Below are 23,154 nucleotides of genomic sequence, written 5' to 3' on the forward strand. Positions count from 1 at the left end.
GATGGCTGCGGTTATTCCCGGCCGTTTTTGAGCAGTCACCACACTGCTGTGCTGGAGGATTTGAGGCTCACAGAATGAGGCAGCAGGAGCCCAGGGAGAGAGGCTTCTGGAAGAGGAGAACCCCTGCCTCTGGAAGTTCTCCTGTGACTGGGGGTGCACAGCCTGTTAAATTGGTAAGATGTAAAACGCTTGCCTTAGTGTGTTCCCCAAAGCAGCCCCAAAGCCAGGGATGAGAGAGCAGGTAGTTTACTTGGCAGATGATCCCAAGAAGCAGAAGTGAAGAACTCAGAAAAAAAAAGACAGTGAAGAAGAAAAGCCACAAAACAACACACTGCCAAGCTGGGTATGCTCTGGGTGCGCGGTCCTCCAGGGGCCTCTGAGGAGCTGGTGTTACACGGCTCAGAATTGTCACGCCAGAGGTCAGAGAACCTGGGATGTCTTCCCTTCCACTCTCATCCCCCCAGGTTGAGACTTGACTCTGGGGGTGTTATCTTCCCAGTGCTTTGGGGTTACAGCTTTGTGCCACCTCCTACCTCCACCCACTACTGTACATATCCACACAGCCAGCTCCAGGAGCTGCATCCTTCCCTTTTGTGACATCCTACCTGTTGCTCCGGGCTCTTTCCACATCTCTACCCACCTCCACCATCTATACTGGGAAATGCAGATCTGGACTTCTCCCTGACTACTTCATATTTGCTGGTCTAGTCTCCCCAATCAAATATAAATTCCTTGAGGACAAAGGCTGGGGCTTTCCAGGCCTGAGCAAATGGCAGTGACTCAGTAACCCTTGTAGTTTGAGGGGTTTATTGACTCCAAGGGAACTGGCCTGGTAGGAGCAGTCTGTGTTGTTAGATTCGCTGAGCTACCAGGTTAAGTCAAGAAGGTCTGGTCCCTGCTGGTCTCCAGACACCCAACTGAGGAATGGGACCTGGATACCCAGAGAGCTGCAGCAGGCTCTTGAGCAGGGCAGTGACCAGTTTTTGACTATGATCATTCTTCTGTTACTATCACCTGTTATGGTCATAGCTGGTAAGATTTCTGAAAAATTTGCAAATTCTGCTTCATTTAACACCCTCCTTGCCAGCAGTGATATGGTTCTGTTTAATGAATGATTGCCTTTTTGAGCAAGACCTCTTTTTTTTTTTTTTTTTCATCAGAAACCACACTTCTTGCTGCCCCTCTAACATAGTGAACCAAATTCTTAGCTCTTCAGAACAGTGATGCATTGTAATAGCCTGAAAGACATGTTAATCCCTACTCTAAAAGGATAAAATGCAGACGTTTTCAAAGCCCTGTGACCTGAGTTTGACAGCAGAGCCCCAGAATCTACAGTGACTTTGCTGCAATCTGACCCTGTGCTCAGTCATCTGCAGAGAGAGCTTCTCAAAGAATTTTGAGCTTAAGGATCAACCTTGACTGCTACTTGTCCTTTGTGCAAAAAGCTCCTCTGAAGAGTTAGCAGGCCCTAGGAAGATTCCTCAGGCAGCAGGGGAAACAGAAGAGGCATTCTTTATCCTGAAGTCCTTCACTCCACATTTTTGAAGGAGGTGAATTACCTGGATGTTTGCAGAGTGACACCTGCTGTTGCAGGTCTCCCTTTCTTAGACCTTGATGGACACACAGCTGCCCTGGCCCTACAGCAAACTCTGCAGATATGAGACAGGACCAGCTTCCTGCTTTTTAGAGTGCAGCGGAAATCATGCCTTGCTGCCCTAGCAATACACGAAGTGGCATGCGTGCTAGTTCCAGTGTCTGCTCAGACTCTGACTTCTGTTCAAGAACACATGTGACCTAATTGAAGGGGATAGGTTCTACAGAATCTATACCCAATAGACCGTCTAAGACCTTTGGGCGAGCAAGGGAGTAACCCTCACTTGATCATTGATGTAAACAGCAATAATAGACATAGCTAGTGCTTCCATTCTGGCTTTACTATCCAGCCTTTACTTGACCATCTCCCAGGATGAGGATTTGTCACCTCCCACTGCAGCCTATTTGAGGCTTGGAGGGTATATTAGTCAGGGTTCTCTAGAGGGACAAAACTAATAGGATAAATGTAGATGTAAAGGGGAGTTTATTAAGGAGTATTGACTCACACAGTCAGAAGGTGAGGTCTCACAATAGGCCATCTGCAAGCTAAGGAGCAAGGAAGCCAGTCCAAGTCCAAAAGCTGAAGAACTTGGAGTCCAGTGTTCGAGGGCAGGAAGCATCCAGCATATGAGAAAGATGTAGGCTGGGAGGCTAAGCCAATCTAATCTTTCCATGTTCTTCTGCTTGTGTTTATTCTGGCTCCACTGGCAGCTGATTAGATTGTGGCCACCCAGATTGAGGGTGGGTCTGCCTTTCCCAGTCCAGTGACTCAAATGTTAATCTCCTTTGGCAACACCCTCACAGACACACCCAGGAACAATGCTTTGCATCCTTTAATCTAATCAAGTTGACACTCACTACTAACCACCACAGAGGGCTTCATTCTTGGTTCTAATATCTCCTCTAGATGAAGCCCAAATCTGCCTCTTTGGTACTGTCACTCATCAGTGCTGGTTCTAGCTCTTAAGCCACACAGAATTTAAAAGAAAATGAGGTTCATCCCTCTTCCACACGACGATTCTGCAGACATATGAAGATAGCTCCCATGTCCTCCACCAGGTCTTCTCTTCTCCAAACTGAATATCATCAGTTCCTGTAGCCACCCCCCTCTTACCCTGTGACGTGGACTTGAATTCCCTGATGATGTGGCAGTTCTCCTCAACCCCAGTTTGTCTCCCTCTCTAGCACTTGATTGGAACCAAAAGCCAAACCTTGGTGTGGACTGATCAGCTCAGAGAAAATTGGGGTCATCTCCTCCTCCTCTCTACCATGGCCTACAACGCCCACATGATCTCACCCCTGCCTACATCTGGGGCTTCTTTTCCTACCATTCTTGTCCTTGCTTATGCCCCTCCAGCCTCAGGACTTTGCATTTTTCAACTATTATATTCTCAGCACCGCAGAGTCTGCCACTTATTGGATATTCATGAATGTTAATTGAATGTCCAATACTGAACATTAGAGACTCTACTTATGTCATTCCGACATAACAGAAAAGCAGCTTTTCTGGAAAAGACCACACAAACCACACCAACCTATTGACTGACACTGACATTATAGACAATTAAAACCACCTTGTCTTTTGTATCTATTGCTATTATTCCAAATCTTCCCTATTCTACTGCTGTGTGGGTGCTTTTTGGATCCACGTGCAGGAACTTACAATCATTCCTATTAAGCTGGATTAACTAGTGATTCAACAGGCGTTTATAGAGTATCTAAAAAGCAAAAAGATGATCTGCTCTGTGCCAGGCATTGTCCTTTATGCTAAGGACAGAACAGTGACCAAGCTAGACACATTCCTACTTTCATGGAACTTCCATTCTACTGGGTAGTAACTGACAATAAACATGGAAGCGCCAGCTCGTGGCAAGTGGACAGCAGACATAGATAGGTGCTAGTGTAGAAAAAACCAGGAGGACGAGCTTCTTTTAGATAGCAAGACTCCCATGGAGAAGGCTTTGGATCTGAGATTTGAAAAGCATTCGGGGATCAGCTGTTCAAAGGAAATGAATAGAATCCATTCACAGCACCTCCAGAAATGAATTCTCTTTCACAAAAAGTGGCAAGAATAGCATGAAACATAGGAAACCAGAAACCACATGCCCACCTGCTAGCCTCTGAAGACTTCTCTGCTCTAAAAGGGACATGTTTTCTCCACTCTCCTGCCTGTGGTTGTTGGGAGATGTACTGATGAGTGAAAATGTGTGCATTGGAGAAGGTCCTCTTTCCTGTCTACTGAAAAGGGATCAAGAGGGCAACCTCCCCCATCCCAAACTGCCACAGACACCAAGTGGGAAATTCCAGGTTTCCCCTGCTCTGATCCGCATATGCCCGACACCAGCCTCTCTCCTCACTCACTCAATGCCTACTGTGGGACTCCACGGCCAGACAGCTCTGGCTGGCTGAACTTTGCAGCTGGATGGTAGCCGAGAGACTAGCAGAAGCCTGTGATTGTAAGAAGAAAATAACAGGGAGGGAACCTCTGAGAAAATACAGGGAACAGCCAGCTCAGGAACAAGAGGAAGGCCAGTGGGCAAGATGACACCCATCCACTGCTTTTCATAGTGAGGCATGCCGCACCCACACTTTCCTGTAGTTCTGCATTTACAGAGTTCAATATTTTTTTTTCTTTTTTTTTTTGAGACGGTCTCGCCCTGTCGCCCAGGTTGGAGTGCAGTGGCACGATCTCGGCTCACAGCAACCTCCACCTCCCGGGTTCAAGTGATTCTCCTTCCTCAGCCTCCTGAGTAGCTGGGATTACAGGTGCCCACCACCACTTCCGGTTAATTTTTTGCATTTTTAGTAGAGACGGGGTTTTACCGTGTTGGCCAGGCTGGTCTTGAACTCCTACCTCAAGTGATCTGCCCGCCTTGCCCTCCCAAAGTGCTGGGATTACAGGCATGAGCCACCATGCCCAACCCAGAGTTGAATGTTTAGTGAAGACATAATAATTTTTTTAAAACAATAGTAGACCCAGAAATATGCTCACACACAGTTTTGCACACAACTTAAGAGGTTCAAGGATCCCTAATCCTGGCTCCACAAACCTGCCTCCAGGTTATTCTAAAATTGATGGGAAGCCCCGGGGAGACAACAGCGAAAAGATCTGAATCTCATACTTCAGGTCTTCTGAGAGCCTTATAAGCACAGCACAGTGACTCTGTGGCAGTGGTAGTCAGGTCAGATGGTTCCCAAGTTTTTCGGTAAGGCTAATCCACTGTGTCACTGGCTTAATGATACAAGCCTTCTGGGTTTAGCACAGGTGTGTGAGTGTGTATGTGTGCATGTGCCTGTACAGCGTGAATACAATATATGCTCCAAAAGCTGCCTATCGAATGAATATGCATGTTGGTGCCTGTGCATATGCGGGTCACTTTGGGGAAGAATCTCCCAAATTTAAAAGAAAAGGGGACAAAAAATGTACTCCTTGCTCCTTTTGATACTGAGTGTTAGAAATCAGGGGGATATGGAATGTAAATCCTGGACTTCCCTGCTTCCTATGTGTTCAGCAGAAATAGAACAGGAAGATGCTGGCACCTACAAATTATAGCCATGGTCTGGAGCAGCAGAAAGCCCAGAGGGCTGGGTCACTCCTAAGGGCTGGGCTGCCCACGTGGAGTTCAAGGCAGGCCTGAGAACAAAGACTGAACATCCCCCTTCTAGCTGGAGTAGAGAGCCAGTGCCGGCCGAAAGCTGCTGGAGGGACTTGGTTCCCTGGCTGATGTCCTCCACCCCGTCTCACAGTCAGCCGGTATATTTTTTTGATGTCAAGTATCTGCTTTGACACAGAGGCTTGTTGTTGATGAATGAGCAGGATCTTCAAACATTCCTTGATAGAACTGCCTGCAGTTAGCAACACGTGCTCACACCTAAGTCATAACTACCCTGCAGCTTGCAGTGTCGTTCAGGCTCTTCGAAAACAATTTTTTGTTTCCATTAAAAACCCCGTCTCTCATATTTGACTGTGAAATTTATTTTTAATCAGCAAAGATTCTCTCCCCACTGGCTGTTTTTGTGGGAGGTGTTCCAGTGGGTGGATGGTGCAGGGCAGATATGGTGGCTGGGCCAAGCTCTGAGCACTGCAGGGCGCTCTTGAGCATCCTGGACACCTCTGGCTTGAGAAGGAGGCTGGCCACTGCCACCAGCCCACTTGGCTATTAGCAGGTGAAAGTGGGGTGGCTAGGAGTTGATGGTTCAGGGGTAAAGTCAGCTGACTCTTCAGCCCTGAATGACACTCAGGTCTGAGTTGAGAAGAAGTAACAAAAACTACCCCCAGAAAGAAACAGGAGGTGAGAGAGGGAGGGGAAGGAGAAGGAGGAGAAGAAGAGATGGCAGGGACCCTGAAAAGGGGAGAGGGAGAGGAAGCAGGGAAGACCAGGTTTAGGTTCTATGTACCTCTGATTTCTAATACTGAGAATCAAAAGAAGCATTTTAGAAAATGCAGAGGAAAGTGGCCATATGGTGGGCAAGGACTGAGCATCACCCATGGGAATTTTCTTCAGTGCCCTTGGCTGCCTGAGAAAAGACCAGTTCTCTGAAAGGAATTCTCTAGTGCTTAACTTGTCCACTATCACATGGTTGATGATCATGTTTAAAAACAATTAAATGTCATATCTGATCAGCTAATTTCAAACTCTTTTGACTATTTTCTTTTTCATTTTTGAGCATCTTTGTTCCTGTTTAGGGCCCACTTTTTAGAATTTTAGGGTGGTCTTAGCCAAATAATGTAGAAATGTTCTAGTAGAATGTGCTTTAAAAATTCTGAAAATGCTCAAAAGTAGCCAATACTGAAAGATGCCTAAGATGCAAACATACTCAAAGACCACCAACTCTTATATTTCATGCTCTATGTGAAATGTCAGCAGTATGATCCTGCTTGCTCTTCAAAATAGGAATTAGAGACAAGTAAGGTTTTCATCGAATGGAGAGGAAACACATTTACCTGGAGCTGTCTGAGCATCTTCCACTAGAGCTGCCCTGAGCGAAGACTTCCCGCTGACCATGGCTACACTCCCTGCCTCCTTCACTGCTTTATGGTTTTTGTTCACTCAATCAGGCGCCAACTGACTCAAAGACCTGCTGTGTATCAGGCACTGTGCTAAGAAACAATAAAAAGACTCAGTTAAGTTGACAGGGAATACAGTGAGATACCAACAGCCAGGGGACACACTCAGGCTTTGGGGAGGGGTGGTCTGGGAAGGCTTTCTGGAGGGAGTGATGCCTGAACTGATTGCTGAAGGACAATGGAGGACAGGTCTTTGGCTAGAGTGGGGAGCTCCTCTCCCGGACCAAGAAGCATCCCCAAAGTGCCAGGTGCAAAACTGCGAGGAGTTAGGGAGGCTGGAATGTGGGACTGATTTGGGGGTGTGGAGGCAAGGGCCGGATGTGGAGTGCTGGCAGCGTTCAGGTTCTGAAGTCCTTTGATGCTCTCCGGGAGGGCTGGGCTTACCAGAGGGCAGTGAGGAAGCTGCAGGGATTTTAAGCCTGGTAGTAATACGATCAGATTCACACTTAGGGTCACTGGCTCTGGCAATTCCACTCCCCTGCATCCACCCCATGACTGCTGTGAGCTGGGTGGAAGGATGTAGCTGGGGATGCACATAATGAGGACAGTGATGGTGACAAAGCAGTCATGGCAGCTGCCATTCTGAGCCCCTCTGGAGCCTGTCATTGTGTCAGATATTTTAGAAGATGTTCACATTGATCCTCACATAATCATGTGGGGTGGGTATCATTCCCACTTTACAGATGAAGAAATTGAGGCTCCATGTGGTTAAGCAACTTCTCCAGGGTCATTCATCTGGCAAGTGGCCCAGCCAGGGTCCAACGCAGACTGGACCCTCCTAAACCTGTGCTCTTAACCACTGTGCTATCCCAAAGCCTCCTGGCCTCAGTCCTGCTGTCTCCCCTCCACGAAGGCCCCCTAACTTACTGCTTGAGAAACCCCTGTTTTCCATCTGTTTCTTTTCACCCCTCCACAGAGCAGACCCCAGACAGCCTCTGGCTGAGCCTTCACAAAGCTGTAGACTGATTACTGTTAAATACCTGCTTGTTCAGATGTGAGGACTGGCCTTACTGTTTCAGCTCAGTGCAGTAGCCAAATCCACGGTCTCTGTCAGCCATGGCTGGAAGCCCAGCACACTACCCGAGAGTGACAGATTCTTTGGGCTCAGTTATTGCTGCTCTGGAAGTCAACACTTTTAGCCTTATCACTCCAAGTTCCTCAAACCTGCCAAGAAGACTTAGCATCCATGGGGATGGAGATGTACCCTAGCCCTCAGGCCCACCCTCACCCCAGCCGGAGACGAATCCACCATCTTTGCTTTAGAATTAAAGACCCCAAGGGCTGGCAGTGTGCTAGAGACTGCCAAGTCACAGCAGGAGGGGAGGGCCCTTTGCATGAACGACTACTGGCCTCTACCTCCTTTGAAGAACCTACTTCCAAAGAGTGCGCAATGTTTGTCTTTATGTGTGCATTTAAAAAGATTTCTGAAGAAGGGCTTCTTTTTTTCTTTTTTTGAGACGGAGTTTCACTCTGTTACCTAGGCTGGAGTGCAGTGGCACAATCTCGGCTCACTGCAACTTCCGCCTCTGGGGTTCAAGCAATTCTCCTGCCTCAGCCTACCAAGTAGCTAGGACTGCAGGCGTGCACCGCCACGCCCAGCTAATTTTTGTATTTTTAGTAGAGATGGTGTTTCACCATGTTGCCCAGGCTGGTCTTGAACTCCTGACCTCAGGTGTTCTGCCTAAATCGGCCTCCCAAAGTGCTGGGATTACAGGCGTGAGCCACCGCACCCAGCTTGAAAAAGAGCTTCTTAATTGTGGTCTGTGAATTCCTAGGAGTTCATTAACCACCGCTAAAACTATAACACAAAATCTTGTATGAATGTCTGTATATTTTTCTAGAAAGTTCTTAGCTTTCATAAGATTCAGAAGGAGATCTAGGACTGAATCACAAAACCACAATACAATAGCAGCTCACAGTTGCTGAGCACTTCCTGTGTTCCACATACATGATCTTACGTAATCCTTGCCATACTGCTTCAAGCTTGGCACTGTTATTTTCCTTCTGAGAGAGATGAGGTAAGCAGGGCTGTAAGTTGTGACTTTCTGGAGGGCTTCTGGCCAGTCAGTGTGGAGCTGGGATCTACTCAGGGTCTGCTGATGGCACTCGCCTGGAAGCCGCCAGGCTCAATTACCTACTGGGTTTGGTGAGGAAGACCTGAAATAAGTAGAGACCCTCTTGGGAGACACACATTCAAATGGTGTCTAAACCATGCATGCAGATGATAGAGAAGGCCAATCTTCACCCACTGTCCTCAAAGGCTCCTTGCATGATTTTCGAGGAAAATCATGAAACACAGATTTCAGTGAATTTGTTTCTGCCAAAAATATGACTTGGCTGACATTAACTATATATATATTTTTAAGATAATCCTCTTTCAAGAAGAAGTAACATAGATGCTTCCAAAAACTAAGTTTTTAAACAGAAAACTTTCTCATAAGGTTGTTGAAAAATTATTTCTTTAACAACAAGAAAATGCTTCCTTCTCTCTTCCTCTTCTACTTTTTCTCTTCATTGGAGTACAGACTTTTTGTGTTCCACCAATGAGCTCGTTGACATGGATTGGTTAATTCACTCATTTAATTATACCTGGGACAATGTGGGGAGTGGGAAAGGAGGATGGTAAAGTGTGCAGGCCCACTTGCACCACTCCAAAGGAGCGCAGCCAGGTAGTCATGCTGTGGGCCTTGGAATCCCCTTCCAAGGGATTGTGGGCTGTGGAATTCAGGCTCCCGGATAGCTTTCCTCATAGTCACCTATTCTTCTAGGGTGCATACAATACTGCTTGTGCAAAACCTAACCAGGCCCTTATAAAGCACATCATGCCCCCAGCCCAGACCCAGGGAACAGGCTCTCCCACTGTTGCAGAGACAAATCTATCCCGGAATAAAATCCAGACTGAGGGAAGCAGACAGGGTCACCATGAAAGAAGCCAGAGGAGCCCAAAGGTGCATGTGGAGTAAGGGAATAAAGGGTCCAGAGCCCTTGATGACAGGGAAGGGAGGCACGGGGGCACTGGAGCCAGGCTGTCTGCGCTGGGATCCTGACTCAGCCGCTGACTGTATGTGTGTCCTTGTACAAGTTCCTGAGCCTTTCTGTACTTTATTTTCTTCATCTACAAAGCAGGAATAATAAATGTACCTATTTCATAAGCTCGATATCAGGATCAAATGGATATTCAATGAGATAATCCTCAGAACCTGGCACATCATAAAAATTAACAAGTATTCGTTATCCTTATCATCACCATCATCATTGTTATGAGTTGAAATGTGTCCCCTTTAAAATATCTTACAGTCCTAACCTCCCCACTGGTACCTGTGAATATGACCTTACTTGGAAATAGGATCTTTGCAGATCATCAAGTTCAAATGGGGTCTTTAGTGTGGGCTCTAATCCAGTGTGACTGTGTGTATATAAGAAGGGGAAATTTGGACACAGCAACAGACATGCCTAGGGAGAGACAATGTGAAGGCGCAGGGTAGCTAGGAGAAAGGCGTGGAACAGATTCCCTCGCAGCCCTTAGAAGGTGCCAACCCTGCCAACACCGTGATCTTGGACTTCTAGGCTCCAGAACTGTGAGACAGTAAGTTTCCATTGTTTAAGCCACCCAGTTTGTGGTACTAGGAAACTAACAATCACCATCATCACTAACAACATCCGCCTCCTGGATGTGCCTTCTCATGCTCCCTGGAGGAGCAAAGGCTCCCTGAAATGGGGAGAAACCTTGATATTGAGGTCAAATTACTGCATTACAAAGCGAGAGTATGATCCAGTCCAATTTAGCCGCAAGGCAGTGGCTGGTCTCTGCCTCTCAAATGTACCTAGTGCCAGTCTCAGCCATCCTGAGTGCCCCATTGGCTAAAGGTTCAGTAGACACAGCCCAGCTGTCCTACAGGCCATCTCTCCCAGACTGTGTCCCCCTCCTTCCAGGCAGGGCACTAGCGCCATTGAACTGGCTGCCTTCTACCTTTCCTTCATAGAACTTCACTTCATACCCTCCCCTAAAGACATTTGTTCCATTCTATTTCTCATCATCCAGTACCCTGAGATTGGCCCCCCTAATTCCCTGCGGTGTGTTTGCCCTCTCCCGTTGTTAGGTAATCGTGCTGTCCACTCGACTCCTGAAGCCATTTAATATTCCTGAGCTGTTATTTGCAACTGACCGACTGCATCCAGACCTTGGCTTCTGAGCATCCGCTAAGAAGATAAGACCTACTCATGCTGGAAATGCTGATACAATTTTCTGCCACCACTCCAAATACTCCTCCACAACCAACATCCCTGTCAGTAATTGCAAGCATGACAGAATTCTGCCTGAAGGGTCTTGATACCTTCGCAGTGAGGTACTTTGCTTGAATTGCTGTGATTCTTAAAAAAAAAAAAAAGTTTTTCTTATTTTCCTGAAGGCGATAATCTGTCTTTTGGCTAGTCCAATTAGTGATTGTTTCCATTTATCCTTAACCCTCTGTGAGCTTCCTGATTCCACCTACAAGTTCATTAATTCTAAAGAGAAGCCTGTTGGCAAGTGTTGGTAGGTTACAACTCTTTTAATTTGAAGTTGCTCGAGAAGTTAGACATGCTTTAGAATTATGAGTGTTGGGAAAGTTTGATTTATATAAACTTAGGATTATATAACTGAGGAGAGAACATTGCAAATAGGGTCTGAGGCTTTGTTTCTCTCTTGCTCTGAAACATTTCTGAAAAGGCAAAGAAGGGAGGGGTAGTGTCTAGGGCAGTGCTGGTAGCCTGCGTGTGTTGTAAATCATCCTGCCATAACAAAGAACTGCATTGTTCTAGCTGGCCCACTGGGCAGGTCTGCCAGGCTACTTGGAACTGTAGTGGGAAGGTGGTTGATTGGAGGGTTATCTGCGTATAAAAGTTTTCCTCCCCTCCAAAGAAAGACCCCAATATGAGATATCTGGTCCCAGGGAGTCTAAATTGTAACAGCAACCCTTGTGGACTTTGTGGGTATGAGTTTTGATTGAAATATAAAGCTTTCTTTTCTATAAGCGTAAGTTTTCCATCTGACCATTAGCAGAAAAACCTAGACCCACCTAGTGAAATTTTGTAAGAACTCCAGGGCAAAAATGAACCACTTGCAACCCACATGTTTGTAGGTGTATGGTTAATGGAAGTTTCTGGCATCCATGTTGGTAATAAACAGATAAAACTGAAAAGGTTTTTATTGTGGATTAAACAGGTGAAGGAAATAACATGTAAACCAAAACACTCACATGTCTCTGATTTTAGTTCTTTACGAAACACTGTCATTTTTGAAAGAACCGTCAAGTTGGAGATTATTTTAAGATGTAACCAAAGCAGGGTTTTTGTAGACACAGACACTCTTTTTCTTGCCCAAGTATGTTTTCCACATAATATCAATTCTTTCATGAAATAGAGGAGACCTCAGGTGCCTTTTTCATTCTACTAATCCTAAAGTATTGAATTTGAATAAGGAAGGAAATGGTAACCATCCATAAGAAATGTTAAAGCAGAGATGACTTTTCTAAAATAAAAAAATGAAAAGTAACCTGTTATGTGACTCAAATCTGTACTCCCTTCATTCATTCCTAAAGATTGACTGGGCACCTGCCATGTTCCAGGCACAGTGCTAGGTTCTGGGCCATGTGGTAAATGAACAAGATGTGTCCCTGACTCTGTGGCACTCAGAATGAGTAGCTGGCACTTTTCTGATGCTCAGGCCTGACATGAGCATCTACTGAAGATGAAGTTGTAAATCACATGTCTATATGCAAAGGAAACTTTCTGGAAATACATATATAATGGTTACTTCTGGGAACGAATATCGAATGGGAAGGCTAAGAGAAGGGAGAGTCTCACCCTCAGTATACTTTTGTATTTTTTTTTATAGCAAACGTGTATTTGTATATTACTTTTGTGACTTTAATCAGCCATAGCAGAAAACTGTATTTTTACAAATTAATTTTTTATTTTAAAAAATATTCAACTTTGGGAGGTTGAGGCAGGTGGATCACCTGAAGTCGGTAGTCCTAGACCAGCCTGACCAACATGGAGAAACCCCGTCTCTACTTAAAAAATTACAAAATTAGCCGAGTGTGGTAGCGCATGCCTGTAATCCCAGGTAGGGAGGCTGAAGCAAGAGAATCGCTTGAACCTGGGAGGCACAGGTTGCGGTGAGCCGAGATCACACCACTGCACTCCGGCCTGGGCAACAAGAGTGAAACTCCATTTCAAAAAAAAAAAAAAAAAAATTCAAAAACTTCTAATCTGAAATGATAAAATGAGGAAGGTATTGATTACAAACGTTACTCGGCAGTTCTTATGTCTTGAAAATGCTCTCCATACTGTAATTAGTATGGTCAGGGGCAGTCTGTGAGTGGTGGGAGAAGTGTCAGAGTGTGGCTTATGGTCATCTTTTTCTTGTCCGGAGGCCGGCTTGAGGAGCTGAGCCAGGCAGGCGGTAGGTGGTGGGAGGCTTTGGAGGAAAGGTAAGCTGGAAGAATTTCTTGGTAACCAGAGTTTGAGTGAAGATGAAGCAGGAGGCACAGGACGTTCACTGCTCCTTGATTAAAAAGCAGGAACACGATAGACATTTGGTATAAATCCTGCAAAGGGCCTCCAACAAATAAGGAAAAAGAGGGGGGTTTGGGGGAAAGAGAATTGTCGCCATGGCAGAACCTCCCTGCTGCTGCTGGGCTCTTGGGCACACTTCTCAGCATGGGAGGGGCTGGAGGAGAAGCAAGTCACACCCTCCAACCCCAAAGGAGCAGCTGGCAGAAAAGGGCTCTGAAGGCTTCTCTGGGCCTAAGTCCCAGTTCTGCCACGCCAAACACTGTGGATCTCTCCAAGCCTCAATGTCTGCGTCTGTAAGAAATGGTAACTGTGGCACCTGCCTCATGGGGGCGGTTGCTGTGGAGCCATCCCTAACACAATGGCCAGCATGTGAATTTCAAGGAATGTGAGTTTTCACACTGAGGATGCCAAGGAAGTTACCTCTCAAAACAATAAAACATCAACAGGAGAATAATAGTAATGAAGAGGAAATTTGGAGGCACTCATGGGGTCTACAAGGAGGTGAGAAAGTGGAGGAGGAATAACAACTTGGTCCAGGATAGCGTAGCCCAGAGGTCAAGAGCCCAATCCGATGGCTGGATTCCAGTCCCACCTCTTCCACATCGTAGTCCACCTCTCCTGGTCTTCGCTGACCATGCAGTTGTATAACAATAGGACCTGCAACATTGGGTTGGGGAAGAATTAAAAGAGTGAATACGTGTAATGCATATTCATTCAGAGCACATAAGCATTTATCGGTAATAAATGTCTGATTATTGCTCATGCAAGGCCATATATCTCTAATAGAACTTTCTCCATCACTAATGCTAGCCGATTTCCCATTTCAACCTCTCCAAATGTATCCATTCTAAAGGAATCTAGCAGCTGTCAGCCACCTGAAGGTGACTTAAAAGGCTGACAGGAGTGGTAAGACTGGTTTCCCCTGTCTGGGGCCTGGGTCTGAGTGTTTATCACCTAAACAAGCACTTACAAATCCAAACCTTCTGCCAGCAACCTCACTGGCCACACTCCTTATAAACACAATTGACAGAAGTGTAAATACTTTGTAGCAATTGACTTCTGCCTTTGTAAACCCTCTTCTGGAGTCTACCTCAGAGCAGACATGGCAGGCACAGCCAAATGGTTGGAAGCACTCCAGGCTGCATCAGCCAAGAGTTGTCCCCAGTGGGCAGGGGCCTATGCAGATGGCTCTGTTTATGCCACCCCTCCATTACAATGGGATCCCAATAACAAAGAATTCCATCAAACTCCCCACAAGACCACTATTATTTATCTTACCCTGGTTACCAGAAACAGAATCTCAACAACAAATAATCCAGTATTACAAATGTCTGCTGTCCAGCCCAACAAACATCAAGAGACTCCATCTCTGTCTTAAAAGGAATTTAAAAAGACAAAACCAGATGATAGAAGGTTTGCAAACTATTTGAGAGGAAAGCTTGGAGGGTGGTGGCTGGGATCTTGCCACAGTCAGTAATAACCCTAATCCCGTTCTCATTGCAAATTCAGGAGAGCAATGAGGGTAGTAAGAACTTTCTGGAACCATCTCTCTTTAGACTTGAAAGGGAATATGTGCAACACCAGTTTTCCTGGTTATTATAACCAGACAAGCTCTCTAATTCATCCTGGGCCACTTCCCAAGGGACCTGTCATGAGTTATCCACACAGACGACTGGACAGTGCTCATTTCCCCTGGGTGCACAGGTAGCACCAGAGATTATCAGCTAGCTCATTTTTGAGGGATGTGCCTACAAACTTGTTCATTTGCCTAGAAAACACATTTGTTTTCTCCCTCTTGGAGTGTAAGATGAATGTCAAAATCTCATTTTTCACCAAAGCGAGGGGCTTACCATAAATACACCCATGGCTCCTAAACCTGGGGTTAGGAGCTGGCTGGGCAGGCAAACCCGGGGTCTGCGGCGCCTGGTGAGTGCTGGAGCCGGGAGCAGCCAGGAAGACTTTGAGGGTTGAGCCCTCTCTGCACACCACGCAGCGTCAGGCGGGCTGCAGAGTGTTTTGAATGTTTTTGATTTGAGGCAAGGGAGGAAACTCAAAAGGCAGACATCATGACAGAAGTGGATTCGGTTCTGAGACAGCCGGACTGCACGCCCCTCCCGCTCCCAGCCTGGACGTCTTTATGACTGAGCAGGGCTGGAAGCCAGTAAGCAGCTGGCTGATGGCAACAGCAGATGTGGTGTGGCAGCCAGGGGGGCCTGGAGCCCAGCAGGATCCAGGAGCCTATAGCAGCAAAGGGGAGATGAGAACAGCAGGACAGGAGACCCGGCCAGGGGAGGGAAGAGGAGGGCTCCTAGGTGGGGCTCTGCTGAGCCATCAGCCCAGGGCTTAGGCAGTGGCATCAGACAGACCTGGGGTGGAGTCCTGGAGGCCACCTAGGGCCTGGGCCAGCCACTTAATGCTCAGCCTCCCTTTTGCTTTTCTGAAGAAGAGACTAAAGATGGATTGTAGAGATATCACAGCAAACATCAGTTATTTCAAAAACCCTCCTGTGGGGCCTGGCACGCAGATTTTCCATAAATAGAAACATTAATTGTTATAACTGATGTGGCCCTAAGGTAAATTTCATCTGTCTGTGCCTCAGTTTCTTTATCTTTAAAATAGAAGCGATATTACTACCCTTCCTTATAGGATTTTTCAAAAGCTTAATGGGGGTAACATAGAATCTAGCATGTTGTAAATGTTCAGTAAATTCTAACTCCTTCCCTTTCTCTGCTCCCCTGTACCCCAGACACATACACATCCCTGCCTTCCCCTTCCCAGATGGCAAAGGAGGTATTCCCCTGTCTAGATGGAGAGGGTCGTTTCTCAGGGCCAGGTGGTGGTAGATCATAAATTTTAAAACAAAACAAAAAAAAAAAACAGGGATTAAGTGAAGAGTTAACCAACAAGAGATGAGCAAAAGTAATAAAACATAAATCTAGACTTATTAGAAGAGAGAAAAATGTGTTCTAGAACTATAAATAGACAAATCTGCCTGAGAGAGTGGACAGAATGGGGACGTGGGTGGTTTCCAGCTGCGACTCTGTCTCTGTCCCTGGGTGTGTGTCTCTGTCTGTCTCTGTCTCTTTCCCTGTCCTCTCTCTCCTAGAGTGCCCTTACACAAGCCACTTTATCCCTCTGGGTGCACCAGAGCTCTGAGCTCCCTTCCAGCCTGTCTAAGGTGCAGTAGGAGAGACTGAGTCCAGTGCAGGGGTGAGGAAGTAAGGGGCAATCGCTAACTGGGGGGCCAGAAAGGGAGAAGGCAGAGCTCACAGCTCAGCAAGGGAGCAGACAAGGCCTGCCAGAGCCCTGCAGCCTGTAAGTTGGTGGGAAGGAAAGGGGGCAGTGGCGTGGCAGTGATCACTAAAATGCAGCACCGCTCAGCGCCTCGGGAGCATAAAGCCAGCCACCTGCAGGCAAACTCTTAATTCCAGAATGTGGGGAAGGGACATTTAGTAATTATATAAAGATCAACCTCTTGCTCAGTGGACATTGTTAACACAACCACGTAGGCTGAATAGAAATAAAAGCGAATAGAATCCAGTTGGAGATACTTGTCACTGCCCTTGAACTGAGATGTTTTCAGTCCCATGTTAGCACCATTTCCCTGCCCACCACCAACACACACACCCTTCTCAGAGATGAGGTTAGGCTGGAAGCACAGAAAGTTACCTTGCTTATTAGGAAGGTTTGAGGCATCCCTGGAAACCCTGTCAGCCATCAGGATCTGTACCCTGTGGGAACACTGATTGGAAATCCTGGCACCACCCCACAGTAGCCCCTCAACTGCTATTCACTGTGGCCCCATCGCCCCACGCATGCAGGAGTGTCTTAGCTATGAAATCCTCCAAAAGACTAAGAACAGGAAATACAGTGAGGTGGCATTGATTCAGCTCCTTTGTGTGAATTTGAAGACATCACCCAAAACTTAGAGCCTGTCTTCAGGATCTGTAAAATGGTGTCAATACCCCACAGTATTCTCTTGGGTTCTCCTGGCCTTAAATGACATCAGGTATGTGAAAGCACTACTCAAAGAAATGTCAGCTGTGATTATTTGCCCCTATAGATGGTGGCTCACTTAGCTTGCAGGAAAGATCTTCTAGGCCCAAGTGGCACAGACGAGAGAGCTGGCAGCTTTAGTGAGACACGTGTGGCAAAGGTCCATGGGACTGGCTCCTGATTTCACAGCCCCAGATCAATGACTGCAAGCTTCTACAGTGAGAATAAAGTGAATCTCCTGAAAGCAGCATACCCAAAAAAGAGGTCTGCCAAACAAAGCATGTGTAAAGAAGCAGTCATCTTAGTGTCCAAGAAAGAATACCCTCGAGGCTGTGCTGAATATGGGGAGCCAGACATCTGCCTTAGTATACCTAAGACATGAAGTTAGTGAATAGGAGATAAGCTAGTCTTGAATATAAAGCAGCAAATTACAATTTACAATGCTACAGGCTGTGGCCTTTGACAGGTTACTGATCTTGTTCTATAAGCCTGCTTCCTCATCTGTGTTATGGGGATAATATTAGCATGTACCTCCTTGGATTGCTGTAATCCTTGAGAGATAACCCCTGAAAGGCACAATGCCAGATTCAATGTGCCCAATAATCACAGGATACCAGGTCATACTTTGTCTAAAGGGCAGAAAGTTAACGTTTCAATAGAGACCAAGTTAGACGTCTGCTCTTTTTCAAGTGAGATTTATTGTACATAAAATAAATTAATTACAGTTTAAGCCAAAGCATGAGTGGCTTTTTAAAGTGCATCTGTAGAGGGGATTTGGCAGGTAGCCCCTGTTCACTTGCTGTAAAATAGTGTTTTCGTATTTCAGCCACCCTTAGGCACGACTCAGCCAGGCCTCGGAAGCACTCCAATGCCATTGCCATGAACCATTTACACAAATCACACCAAAATCAACTGACACATTTTTTTTCCTGATGGAACAGTTAAAACCAAAAACAAAAAACTATACAGGCAAAGTCTGGGGCCGAAGAGTGTGAAGTTCACGACTCCTCAACACACAGCCCACTGAGCATGCACATCCTGTGAGGGGGAACCAGCGCCTTCCTGCAAACTGTGCAAGCTTACCGATGTCTGGTATACAGAATATTCTGGCCCATAAACTCAATCCATTTTTGAGGGGTAGGGGATTTTCCATCTTTTTCATAAAGAAAGAAATCTGGGTATCCTTCAGGTTAGAAAGGCATTCTGTAAGAATAGTGTTCCAGAGTTACAAATCATACTGACAAGAGAAAAGCAATTCTTCCTCTTGGGGGAAAAAAAGACAAAAAGAAAGAAGGAAAAAGAAAACGGGGAAAAAAGAAAGCCTATCAATGCTTAATCTGTTCTGTCATTCCCACTGTAAATCACACCAATACATTTGGTGAAACTGCAACGAACCACCATTTACAAGGTAGCTAAATGCAGAAACCAAAACGATTATGCCCCCTCCCCACTCTAAAGGAAAAGACACAGAGTACATTTCACATATTCAGAGAGTGGCTCAGTGGGCTCTTTCAAGCCTCATCAATCCTGTCCCCCTTCTCAGAACAACACTTCCTTTTCTGTAGCAGTTCCATAGGCCCTCTTGGCCCTTCTGCTCCAGCCCTTTCTGGAACCAGGAATCACTGCCAGTATTCAACATTCCTGCACTCAGGCCCTCTTCCTGGGAAGACCAAACCCCCTTGAGTGCTCCTCCTGCTTCAGACAGAGGTGACAGTCCTCACTTTGGCAGAGAGAGCTTGCTTAAACCTCCTCTTCAGGTCCTGCATGTTGGGTGACTTGGGCCTGGGAATGAGGGAGGTTCTTCGCTTCTCAGGTGTGCTGCTAGGCTGTTGTTTGTGACTGACCTCTTTACAGAGAACATGGAAGGCGCTGTAGACGTCACTATAATTTTCACTGACAGACACTTCATAGAATGAGCAGCCTAGCATGCTGGCCAGCTGCAGTCCAAGCTGAGGGTCAACCTGTTTGATGTGCAACAGGTCAGCTTTGTTGGCCACGACCACCACAGGCAGCCGGGTGCCCAGGTGTAGCTGCTGCACGTGCTGGTGAAGCTGGCTGATGAGTTCATAGCTCTTGTAGTCAGTGATGGAGAAAACTATCACCACAGCATCTGCCCAGCGAATGCACCTATTCAGCTGTTCACTGCAGCTCAGGCTGTTCTCATGGACCTGAAAGAGAGGGGTGACGGCAAGGTGAATGCTGGTCAGTGGTGCAAAGAGCCTGGGCTTGGGTAGATTTCAAATTCAAAGGAGCCCTTCATAGTAATGCCAAGTTGCGGGCCATAAACAAGTTAAATCGCACACACTTCAGCTTTCTTGACAATATGTTGATCCAGCTGCACAGAGTTGGAATAAATAACAGTGCAGCTCACCACACTCCAGTGGAAAATTGACCTGCAGAGAACTCCATGCAGAGAGACTTTGTAGTTGCACAAAATGGGAAATTAACTGGCTAGACAGTAAGTCTGGCGAAGTAAAGATAGGAGCTGGAAGCATTTAAACCTGGATAACTGCCCAGTTCAGGAGGCGGGGAAAAAAAAAAACCCTAGCATGGCGCTTTTGTCTATAGAGCAACTTTCCACAGTACAAAAGAGATTCCAAGTATTTGCAGACTATACCCAGAAGCTTGGTTTTTCATGCCAAAGACACATATATTAAAACTGGACTTTTTAACCATAGCAAGGAAAACACCAATTCCTACTGCATTTGGTTTGGGCTTTCCGGCTGTGTTGAATCCTTCTAAAGGAAGATTTCTGCCCCTTAGCCAAATCTCCCAAACTAAGCCATGCTAAGATTGACCAACAGCCAGATACAACTGAGTTGTCAGACAATATGTAAGTCTACATGTAACTCCGCAAATTTCTCTGCTCCTGCAGCATGAGGGACTTGAGAAAAAGTGAATGATTCCACAGCCAAGTAGGCTCCCCTTTCACCCAGAGTCTCAGAGCTTCTCACCTGAATACCTGGAGTGTCTTGAACCTGAATAGCCAGGGTTTCACCTTCTATCTGAACTTGTCTAGTATACAGATTACCTATGAAGGCAAATAAAAAAGATGATGTTCTTCCTTCTTGTACAACTTTTAAAACATTGAGTTTTAAGCTAGAAAAAAAATGCACAATGCACAAATGCACACAAAAAAGCTATAGTTTATTTCTATTTAGTGGGCTTACTTCAGATTAAAAAAAAACAAACAAACAGCAATTTTAACCTTATGTTAGATGTATTAAAACCAGGGCAAAGTTTGCAAGTTTTTGAAAACGTATTTATCTAATTTTAAACAAAGTTTCCATTTTTAGAATACTCCCTTGATGCAAATTATCTTGCTCAGCCTATGTGAGGTTTCTGTTTTCTTGAGTACTTGATCATTCTTTGACTGTAACTTTGTATTTTGGCCGTTAGATAGAATGGCTTGCTAGACAAATACTGTTAGTAAACACACAGCCAATGTTATCAGTTGGAATAAAAATGTGACATAATGATAATCAACTCTACATCAAAGCAGAAGGCTGCCACGTCTTATCTTGGGATAGCTTATACAGCTCGTTTCAAATAATCCCCTATATGTACTCATATGGTCTACAGATTTCAGCAATTTGCTAACAGAGCATAGGTAGAAAGCTCTTAAGCCTCCCAGTGGCTATTCTTAATCATAGGGATTGAAAAATGTGTCCTCTCATTTATTCAGGAATTCTCCTCCTAAAATTCTACCATCCAGTTGTTTGTTAAGAAGGAAGAACTTTAGGTTTACAACTGCTCTCCTTTGGCCTTTGCTTTAAAAGGTCACCTCTGAAAGGCAGCCAGCAGAGGAGAGGGGTGGGGGAAGGAGCTGACCATCTTTTTTTTTTTTTTTTTTTTTTTTTTTTTTTTACGACTTTTGCCGGAGTATTTTGAAGGGAAAGGTTCTTGACTACAAAGGGTGCTTCCAACTGGGGTCACTATAGTTAAAACATACCAAGGGGAATACTTTCAGGCACTTGATAAAATGATGAATGGGCTTGGAATGGAATGAGGCCAGATGGTAGTTATTGGGAGGGGGGGCATGGAGGGCTGGAGAAAGTTTTAAGTGGCAAGATCCTCAGGCTCGGACTGTCACTGAAAGAACCTGCCTGGGAAGTGCTGGAAAATGGGAACCACAGCCCTCCTGCAATGGGACAGAATTTTTCTCAAATGCATTGTCTCACCTGCATTTCTTTCATAGTCACCGATGAATCGCTTGGTGAGGAACCGGACCACCAGTGCTGCAGGTCACAAAAAAGAAAGTCAAAATGTTAACCTTGGAAGTTAGATTGTTCTCCACCCCACCCCCAGCCTGGAAAACAGCTCTCCCAAAGAAAGCCATAGATGGCCACCAAGTGAAATTCCTACCCTGTAGCTCCTTGACCTTTCTTGCAGACAAAAAGAAGGGGGGTAGAAGGCATCGTGAATTATGGCTCTGTGCAGCTGGAAGGCTCACTGAGCCCATCCCCTTCTCTGAGCCCGGCTGAGCCACACCTAAGCCTTCCACTAGACCACGTCTTCCTAACCTTCAAGACCTCCCAGGGGTGCTAGCTTCACTAACTCCCCTTTCTGTGCCAGGCATTACCAGAGACTAAAACACCCCAAAGTTCTGATGGCGGCGGTGCCGGTGGTCCCCAGAAAGCCGCCTGGCCATTCTTGATCCCTGTTTCCCTCCTCTGTGGAAGCAGGCGGGTGGCGTCGACAACCGCTAAGCCCACTCCCAAGGGGCAGCGGCTCCCTGCAGGGGACGGCGAGCGGTCGGACTGCAGCTCCCGCCGCTCCCCATGCCTCGCTCAGCCTCAACTCCCGTCAGGGGTCGCCCACGACCAGCCCCGGGGTTAAGCGCGAGGACTCACCGGTCTTGCCCACGCCGCTGGCGCCCACCACCGCGATCTTGACCAGGCGGCGGCCGGCGGCGCCCACGCAGCAGTCGGAGGCGGCGGCGCTTCCCTGCGCGGGGTACTCGGCGATGGTGCACATGTTCTGAATGAGGCGCATCGCCTCGGCTGCGGAGCACCGCGCGGGAGGGGACTGAGGAACTGGAGAAGGCTAGCGCTGCACGGGAGCCGGCGGGAGAACCCGAATGCGGGGCTCCGCAGTAAAAAAAAAAAAAAAAAAAAAATATATATATATATATATATATATGTAAAATATATATATATATATATAAAATAACAACAACGATAAATAAGTGCAGGTACGGGCGGGGCTGGGGGCGGGCGCCAAGGCTCAGCAGGGCTCAGGCTCCGGACAGAGACTGTACTCGGGCGGCGCGCAAGTTGTTTTCTCCGCGCCCGGCCCCGCCCCCTTCCCCCGCGGCCAATCCCGGGGCGCCCTGAACGAGGCCGCGCCCCCAGCGCCGCTCCGGGCGCGCGACTGCCCCCGAGGCGCGTGGAGTCAGTGAGGAGCCCCGTGAGGCCTGTGGGGAAGGGGCCGCGGGTGGAGGGGAGCGGCGGGTGGGCAGAGGTGGCGCAGCCCAGGGCGGGCGCCTGGTAGGTCCCGCCGCGCGAGCACGGGGCAGATGCTGTGGCTGCCGGACCCGGGAGAGAGCCCAGCCCCCACAGAGCCATTCCGGACCGCTGCCTCCGACGGCTCCACAGCCCACGCGCGCATTCGCTGCAGCCCCCACCTGGGGCGCCGGCTCGCGACGGGCCGGGAGCTGTGTCTGCTGCCCGGCTTAGTGCCGCATGCCCTAATTTGGAGCGATTGCACTGGCTTGGGTACATCCCGGCTCATAGATTCGGCTACAGTTGCAGTCATCCACAAAGCCCCCAGCCTAAGACCTTTAGAACCCCCTAAAATGTGACATTTGAAGCAAAAATATCATCCACATTTTATCCTAGACCCACATTCTCTGGCTCTTGTCGACAACACAAGCTAACGCGAACACACATGGTCGGACGCATGCACAGCACGCCCAGAAGCGGATCAAGAAGTAATTA

The 23,154-nt window shown here is 46.9% G+C and overlaps 2 protein-coding genes across 5 annotated transcripts in view; one reads left to right on the forward strand and one right to left on the reverse strand.

Annotated features, from left to right (window-relative positions):
• SCFD2 (sec1 family domain containing 2) overlaps positions 1 to 12,194 on the forward strand; it is a 498,290-nt gene extending 486,096 nt beyond the window's left edge. For all 4 annotated transcript variants that reach the window (XM_078001950.1, XM_078001951.1, XM_001091758.5 and 1 more), the window contains one exon: positions 10,762 to 12,194. In XM_078001950.1, coding sequence (XP_077858076.1) covers positions 10,762 to 10,854 — 93 coding nt within the window. In that variant the 3' untranslated portion in view covers positions 10,855 to 12,194. The remainder of the gene's footprint in view (positions 1 to 10,761) is intronic.
• A 5,702-nt stretch (positions 12,195 to 17,896) lies between these two features.
• RASL11B (RAS like family 11 member B) lies at positions 17,897 to 22,339 on the reverse strand. The gene is made up of 4 exons (XM_015138712.3): positions 22,069 to 22,339; positions 21,397 to 21,453; positions 20,170 to 20,246; positions 17,897 to 19,383 (listed from the first exon to the last, which is right to left on the reverse strand). The coding sequence occupies exons 1-4, from the start codon at positions 22,208 to 22,210 to the stop codon at positions 18,913 to 18,915; spliced, it is 747 nt and encodes a 248-aa protein (XP_014994198.1). The 5' UTR covers positions 22,211 to 22,339; the 3' UTR covers positions 17,897 to 18,912.
• Positions 22,340 to 23,154: the final 815 nt, after the last annotated feature.

The sequence above is a fragment of the Macaca mulatta genome, chromosome 5 (genome assembly GCF_049350105.2).
Source record: "Macaca mulatta isolate MMU2019108-1 chromosome 5, T2T-MMU8v2.0, whole genome shotgun sequence".
NCBI lineage: Eukaryota > Metazoa > Chordata > Mammalia > Primates > Cercopithecidae > Macaca > Macaca mulatta.

Excerpts from the sequence above, each read along its gene's own strand:
- RASL11B (XM_015138712.3), bottom strand. The coding sequence starts at position 22,210 with ATGCGCCTCATTCAGAACATGTGCACCATCGCCGAGTACCCCGCGCAG. Across the intron at positions 21,454-22,068 it reads CAGCGGCGTGGGCAAGACCG|CACTGGTGGTCCGGTTCCTC; the intron begins GTGAGTCCTCGC and ends TGTGACCTGCAG. Across the intron at positions 19,384-20,169 it reads AAGACACTCCAGGTATTCAG|GTCCATGAGAACAGCCTGAG; the intron begins GTGAGAAGCTCT and ends CCTCTCTTTCAG.